Consider the following 8,207-nt stretch of genomic DNA (forward strand, 5'->3'; position numbering starts at 1 on the left):
AGAAATAAAGAAGTGTAGTGGAGCGAGGTGAACAGAAGAGGAACAGGGCAGAACTCGGGGGTTTAGTTTATGGGAAACGTTCAACACCAGTCACACTGAAACTGTCCCTTGCTGAGCAGAGATCATCCTGATCTGAGTTCCCACAGGATAAAACACTTCATTTGCACAGTTCAGTTTGGAATCACAGTCAGCGTTTGATGAGGAGGACAGCATGTTCCCTCCAGACTAACATAGAATGCACCATATGGCTTAATATTAATCTACATACAATTACATTTACACCCCGCCCCCCTTACCCAAAATACACTGATCGGCCAAGACATGTCGGCGTCCAAATATATCATATAAATGTAGCCATGTCCAGTGTTCAGACGTCTGGAAATACTTGCTATTTTAATGTAGAAAAGAAATTGAATTATACATGCAATTTTAACTAAATACATATTACGTAATTATAGGAACTAATATTGACTTTACTTTACCTACTTTACCAGTTACAGTATATAAATGATTTGTCAAAAGTTAATAGTAGGTGTTTATTAGAGCTTCATACTGGATATTAATGTTATTTAAAATTCATACTGGATATTAATGTTATTAGAACTTCATACTGGATATTAATGTTATTTAAAATTCATACCGCATATTTATTTTATAAGGATTTCATTCTGGATATTAATGTTATCACAACTTCATACTGGATATTAATGTTATTACAACTTCATACTGGATATTAATGTTATTTAAAATTCATACTGGATATTAATGTTATTTAAAATTCATACTGGATATTAATGTTATTAGAGCTTCATACTGGATATTAATGTTATTTAAAATTCATACTGGATATTAATGTTATTTAAAATTCATACTGGATATTTATTTTATAAGGATTTCATACTGGATATTAATGTTATTACAACTTCATACTGGATATTAATGTTATTTAAAATTCATACTGGATATTTATGTTATAATGATTTCATTCTGGATATTAATGTTATTAGAACTTCATACTGGATATTAATATTATTTAAATTTCATACTGGACATTAATGTTATAATGATTTCATTCTGGATATTAATGTTATTAGAACTTCATACTGGATATTAATGTTATTAGAACTCCACATAGTTTGAGGAGAATGTGTGATGAACACCATGCTAATTGGTGGCTATATTCTTCCATTACTTGCCACATTAGCCTTGCAGCTCTAGCAAACCAAACATGTCCTGGCTGACTGAGTGGATTTGGGGTAATTTGAGGGAAATGAGGAAAAAAAGGCGGCAGATTTTTTTTTTTATCCTAAATCAATCAGGTCCTCTTCCACATGCCCCTCCTCCTCCCGTTTGCTCTTCAGCCAATCAGCTCTCAGCTGCTTCACTTCATTTCCATAATACTCGTGCAGTTTACTGAACTCCTCTAGTGGATCAAAGCACACCAAAGGCCACTCCCCATGTGGTGGGGCGGGGCCGTTTAGAGGAGTGACGTGGGCGTTTCTTTTTGGCCATAGTTTTGGGGATCTCTTGTTGGTGGTTCTGATGGTGATGGGCATGGCTGGACTCTGCAGAGCGGCGCTAGCGCTGTAGCTTCTCTTCTCTCTGGGTAACGCAGAGGCTCCCTGGATGAAGAAGGGTGGGCCAGTGTTGAAGGACGCCATGGCTGTGCTGGAAGCCCTAACACACGACGCAGTCACAGAGGACGTGTGGGAGGAGCCAGTGAGACTTTTCTGCTGTTTAGCTTCTGTTTGATAAAGACAGACAGATCAGAGAGAGCATGAGGATCCAATTAGTCTCAGCAATGAATCTCTAATAACATTAATATCCAGTATGAAGCTCTAAAATAATGCTGCTTCACTGACCTTTGTAAAGTCTCTCTAGATCTTTGACCAGCAGTGAGATGTAGATGTGGCTGGCGGTCAGTAAGGCTCTGACCCAGCTCTCCTGGCTCAGGTGGTCCTCGGCGGCGAGTCTGTAGGTCCGCAGGCCCGGTCCAGTAAACGCTAAGGAGAAAGAAAACAGTCCGTCCGGATCTCCGGCCTGCACCACGCAGCCCTCCAGAACGATGACCCCCAGCAGGTTGCGGTCAGCGGGACGCTCCTGATAGAACAGCAGGTTCCCCTTCAGAACGAACCAGCGGCGCAGGTACGAGGTGTTCCGCTCTCTCTAAGGGGCGAGAGACAATCAATAATCTGTAATTACAACATAGCCCTGTTAACCACCTTCCCCGCAAACACTGCACTGCCTCCCTACTGTCCAGGGAAGAAGACTTTCTACTAGGTTTTGGAGAAGGAGCATTGCTGTGAGGATTTGATTGCATTCAGCAACAAGAGCGTTCGTGAGGTCAGGATGTTGGATGATGATCACCACCCCACCTCATCATCCCCAACTCATCCCAAAAGTACTGGATGGAGCTCCACCACCATCATTCCAGAGAACACAGCTCTTCCACTGCTCCACAGCTCCTCAATGCTGGGGGGCTTTATACCCCTCTAGCCCACGCCTGGCATTATTAGGTAGCATGGAGCCAATAGGGTCATGATGTTGATCTGCTCCAGAGAGTCCTATTCTATTGGCAGTACTTCTTTTCTACAGGGACTAAACAAGCTGTGTGTGTGCATCTGTGTCACCAATGGGTAGCTGAATGCATTCATTAGAAGGGGCGTCCACAAACATTTGGACATGTAGTGTAGATGGTTGAATGGTCAGAATAGAAGCTTAGCATCTCTAAGCAGCCAATTGAGGAAAGCGCTGGATCCCTGCCTCTGATACATCAGCCAACAGAGAGCGCCCTCCACCCATCCATGGCCCGGGGTTCAGACTCTCGATCCTCAGGCCAGAGGGTCAGCGTCTTAGTCTGCTGAGCCACTCAGAGTCCCCACAACTGTACTTTTACTGCAGGATCAACACCCAGCTTCACACCTTTAAAGGGTTAATAAAGGGTTATTAAAGTGTTGTTAAAGGGTTAATAAAGTGTTATTAAAGGGTTAATAAAGGTTAATAAAGGGTTATTAAAGTGTTATTAAAGGGTTAATAAAGTGTTATTAAAGGGTTAATAAAGTGTTATTAAAGGGTTATTAAAGGGTTAATAAAGGGTTATTAAAGGGTTAATAAAGGGTTATTAAAGGGTTATTAAAGTGTTATTAAAGGGTTAATAAAGTGTTATTAAAGGGTTAATAAAGGGTTATTAAAGAGTTAATAAAGGGTTAATTAAAGTGTTATTAAAGGGTTAATAAAGTGTTATTAAAGGGTTAATAAAGGGTTATTAAAGAGTTAATAAAGGGTTAATTAAAGTGTTATTAAAGGGTTAATAAAGTGTTATTAAAGGGTTAATAAAGGGTTATTAAAGAGTTAATAAAGGGTTAATTAAAGTGTTATTAAAGGGTTAATAAAGTGTTATTAAAGGGTTAATAAAGTGTTATTAAAGGGTTAATAAAGTGTTATTAAAGGGTTAATAAAGGGTTATTAAAGGGTTAATAAAGGGTTATTAAAGTGTTATTAAAGGGTTAATAAAGGGTTAATAAAGTGTTATTAAAGGGTTAATAAAGGGTTATTAAAGAGTTAATAGAGGGTTAATTAAAGTGTTATTAAAGGGTTAATAAAGTGTTATTAAAGGGTTAATAAAGGGTTATTGGTACTACTGTGTCAGATCATCCAATATCTCAATCAATATTGAGGACAACTGTGAAAGCAGAAAACAGCCCCACCACCACCACCTCCTCCATCACATTAACCATCACCTTAACCACCATCTCCTCCACCACATTAACCACCACCTCAACACCACATTAACCACCACATTAACCATCACCTCAACCACTAATTCAACCATCACCTCAACCACCATCTCCTCCACCACATTAACCATCACCTTAACCACCATCTCCTCCACCACATTAACCATCACCTCAACACCACATTAACCACCACATTAACCATCACCTCAACCACTAATTCAACCATCACCTAACCCACCACCTCCTCCACCACCTCAACCACCACCACCATCTAAAATCTGTCCCACCCAGCTGAGCCGTTTAAACTTACAGAAGCGTGACTGAACAGACGTGCTGAAAAACATTCAGTGACGACGCAAAAACACAGCAGGTTTTATGGAATGTGAAATGCAGATCCACCCTGGAGATACACACACACACCTACACACACACACACACACACCACATACACACATTATACAGTATTATTAGACTCATTATGATGTGAAAGACCTCAATTATAAACTTAGTCTAGTGTTATTAATGCAGAAATAGGTCAGACCGCTTCTGAGTGATGCTCTGTGTTCCAGACGAAAATTTATGGACTTATGGACTTATTATGTAGAGGGTCACTACATGGACAAAAGTATTGGGACACCTGCTCTTACCTTGTTTCTTCTAAAAGAAAGCTATTAAAACAGCTGATCCTGCTTCTGTTGGAGTAACTGTCTCTACTGTCCAGAGAAGAAGACTTTCTACTAGATTTTGTTGGAGCATTGCTGTGAGGATTTGATTGATTGCATTCAGCGACATGAGCGTTAGTGAGGTCAGGATGTTGGATGAAGATCACCACCCCACCTCCTCTCCAAATGGACCAGATGGAGCACCACTATAATTCCAAAGAACACAATTCCACTGCTCCACATTCATGTTGATCTGCTCCAGAGAGTCCTATTCTATTGGCAGTACTTCTCTACCGGGACTAGACAAGCTGTGTGATTCCCCATCAAGTCTGGGGAACTGTCCCATAACAGTGTGTGTTTTCATGCTTATTGTGCTTGATGTCTTATGTGCGTGTAGACTTCCCAGAATTCACTCCTGTATTATTATTATTGAATCTCTTCTTGGTGGCGTCATAGAGCACAGTTTTGAGGCACATAAGCTTCATCTCACAGTGAGAGCTAGCCAGGCTAAAGTACAGCCTTCAAACATGGTGGAGGTAGTTTCATCATCAACAGCTCACAGTGAGAGCTAGCCAGGCTAAAGTACAGCCTCCAAACATGGTGGAGGTAGTTTCACCATCAACAGCTCACAGTGAGAGCTAGCCAGGCTAAAGTACAGCCTCTAAACATGGTGGAGGTAGTTTCATCAACAGCTCACAGTGAGAGCTAGCCAGGCTAAAGTACAGCCTTCAAACATGGTGGAGGTAGTTTCATCATCAACAGCTCACAGTGAGAGCTAGCCAGGCTAAAGTACAGCCTCCAAACATGGTGGAGGTAGTTTCATCAACAGCTCACAGTGAGAGCTAGCCAAGCTAAAGCACAGCCTCCAAACATGGTGGAGGTAGTTTCATCAACAGCTCACAGTGAGAGCTAGCCAAGCTAAAGCACAGCCTCCAAACATGGTGGAGGTAGTTTCATCAACAGCTCACAGTGAGAGCTAGCCAAGCTAAAGCACAGCCTCCAAACATGGTGGAGGTAGTTTCATCAACAGCTCACAGTGAGAGCTAGCCAGGCTAAAGTACAGCCTTCAAACACGGTAGAGGTAGTTTCATAGACTGTAGGTCTATTAGCTGTGAATCTCCAGCTCACTCTATATATTACACAGCATTAGTGATAACGGGTCAGAACTGGACAGTAGGTAGAACTGAATATGAGAGAACACACAGACCTGTGTTCCTGAACTCACCTTTTTGTACAGATAGCCCTCTTTATCCACAGGTGACGTGCAGGACAGGAAATGTGTCAGAATCTTCTCATGGATCTTCATCACAGCGCCCCCTGGAGTGGAGCTATGGGCACTGAGTGCAGGAGGCACCAGGTTTAGTCTGTTAATTTACTGTGAAAAAAAAAGTACCACAAATGAACCAGCTTATACACCCCACAGTGTCTACCTGTAATTAACTCTATATAACATTAGAATAAACCCAAATAAACATAAAATCAGTGATCAGTGAGTGTCTACCTGTAATTAACTCTATATAACATTAGAATAAACCCAAATAAACAGAAAGTCAGTGATCAGTGAGTGTCTACCTGTAATTAACTCTATATAACATTAGAATAAACCCAAATAAACAGAAAGTCAGTGATCAGTGAGTGTCTACCTGTAATTAACTCTATATAACATTAAAATAAACCTAAATAAACATAGTCAGTGGTCGGTGAGAGTGTCTACCTGTAATTAACTCTATATAACATTAGAATAAACCCAAATAAACAGAAAGTCAGTGGTCACTGAGTGTCTACCTGTAATTAACTCTATATAACATTAGAATAAACCCAAATAAACAGAAAGTCAGTGATCAGTGAGAGTGTCTACCTGTAATTAACTCTATATAACATTAGAATAAACCCAAATAAACAGAAAGTCAGTGGTCACTGAGTGTCTACCTGTAATTAACTCTATATAACATTAGAATAAACCCAAATAAACAGAAAGTCAGTGGTCACTGAGTGTCTACCTGTAATTAACTCTATATAACATTAGAATAAACTCAAATAAACATAAAGTCAGTGATCAGTGAGTGTGTCTACCTGTAATTAACTCTATATAACATTAGAATAAACCCAAATAAACAGAAAGTCAGCGGTCAGTGAGAGTGTCTACCTGTAATTAACTCTATATAACATTAGAATAAACTCAAATAAACATAAAGTCAGGTCAGTGAGTGTGTCTACCTGTAATTAACTCTATATAACATTAGAATAAACCCAAATAAACATAGTCAGTGATCAGTGAGAGTGTCTACCTGTAATTAACTCTATATAACATTAGAATAAACCCAAATAAACACAAAGTCAGTGATCAGTGAGTGTCTACCTGTAATTAACTCTATATAACATTAGAATAAACCCAAATAAACACAAAGTCAGTGATCAGTGAGTGTCTACCTGTAATTAACTCTATATAACATTAGAATAAACCCTAATAAACATAAAGTCAGTGGTCAGTGAGAGTATCTACCTGTAATTAACTCTATATAACATTAGAATAAACCCAAATAAACAAAGTCAGTGGTCAGTGAAAGTGTCTACCTGTAATTAACTCTATATAACATTAGAATAAACCCAAATAAACATAGTCAGTGATCAGTGAGAGTGTCTACCTGTAATTAACTCTATATAACATTAGAATAAACCCAAATAAACATAAAGTCAGTGATCAGTGAGAGTGTCTACCTGTAATTAACTCTATATAACATCAGAATAAACCCAAATAAACATAAAGTCAGTGATCAGTGAGAGTGTCTACCTGTTTGAAGTGTTTCTTAATAAATAAACTGTTACTGTCGAGAAAAGCAGCTTTTTGCAGGTCATTTTCTCAGGTGTCTAAGTCTTTTGTATTCATGTAAACACACACACACACACACACACACACACACACACACACACACACACACACAAACAGACTGAGTGGATTTTCTAGTCTGGCTGAAGCAGCCGGCTGTATTAACCTGTTTAACTCGTCCCTCTTCATCACTCTCAGCCCTGACCTCAGCTCAGGGAGCTCCTCGCTCTCTCTACACATCACCCAGCGGCTTCTACTCACTCTGTCCTCAGAGGCCCGGCTGTGTGCTGCTGCTGCTGCTGCTGCCCGTCCGTCTCTGTCCATCCTCAGGTGTGCCTGTGCAGTGGATTGTGGGATGTCGTCCAGGTGTCCTGTTTCAGCCTCACTCCTCCACTCTGCTGAAATATAAATAACACGACCCACTTCCTGGTAACACAAGACTCCTCCAGCTGCACTTCTTCCTCTCCACCTGTACTGTCACAAGCCCCACCCCCTGGACAGGGATTGGCTGCCTCTTTTGACATCATATTGTGTTTGAGTTCAATCATTTCTTAACTCATCTAATTATGTTTAGCGTTACTTGTGATTAATGGCATCATTTTATACTCGACCAAATCAGTTTACTAATCAAATTGTCCAGGAATGCCCGTGGTCACTCTACACGTAGGTTCTGAGGAAATTGCATCACCTGGAACGGACGGTGCCGGCCTGCGACTGGACACTGGTGTAATATAGGTGTTAACACACCCTGAGGGGAAGTAGATGAGGGTGTGTTGAAAGCAGTAGTGAAACATGCCAGAACACCCTGAACCGTGGATTATCACCCCAGGCCGAGTTCACGATGGAAACTCCCTCACCTTCTCACTTCCTTCAACAGAAACCGTTATTAAAGCACAGGGCGAGTAACACCACCCCTCATTAGTCTGTGTATTTAACCATAAGCCTTTAGCTCTAACCAACAGTACAGAACTCTTTCAACCC

General features: G+C 40.4%; 1 protein-coding gene across 2 annotated transcripts; it reads right to left on the reverse strand.

Annotated features, from left to right (window-relative positions):
* Positions 1-965: 965 nt before the first annotated feature.
* pheta2 (PH domain containing endocytic trafficking adaptor 2) lies at positions 966-7,970 on the reverse strand. 2 transcript variants are annotated; one of them, XM_072692885.1, is made up of 5 exons: positions 7,915-7,970; positions 7,488-7,621; positions 5,625-5,774; positions 1,863-2,166; positions 966-1,744 (listed from the first exon to the last, which is right to left on the reverse strand). In XM_072692885.1, the coding sequence occupies exons 3-5, from the start codon at positions 5,703-5,705 to the stop codon at positions 1,302-1,304; spliced, it is 828 nt and encodes a 275-aa protein (XP_072548986.1). In that variant the 5' UTR covers positions 5,706-5,774; positions 7,488-7,621; positions 7,915-7,970; the 3' UTR covers positions 966-1,301. The 2 variants fall into 2 exon arrangements, with proteins under 2 accessions (XP_072548986.1, XP_072548985.1); XM_072692884.1 differs by lacking the exon at positions 7,915-7,970 and having other exon boundaries at positions 7,488-7,682.
* Positions 7,971-8,207: the final 237 nt, after the last annotated feature.

The sequence above is a fragment of the Salminus brasiliensis genome, chromosome 12 (assembly GCF_030463535.1).
Source record: "Salminus brasiliensis chromosome 12, fSalBra1.hap2, whole genome shotgun sequence".
NCBI classification, from domain to species: domain Eukaryota; kingdom Metazoa; phylum Chordata; class Actinopteri; order Characiformes; family Bryconidae; genus Salminus; species Salminus brasiliensis.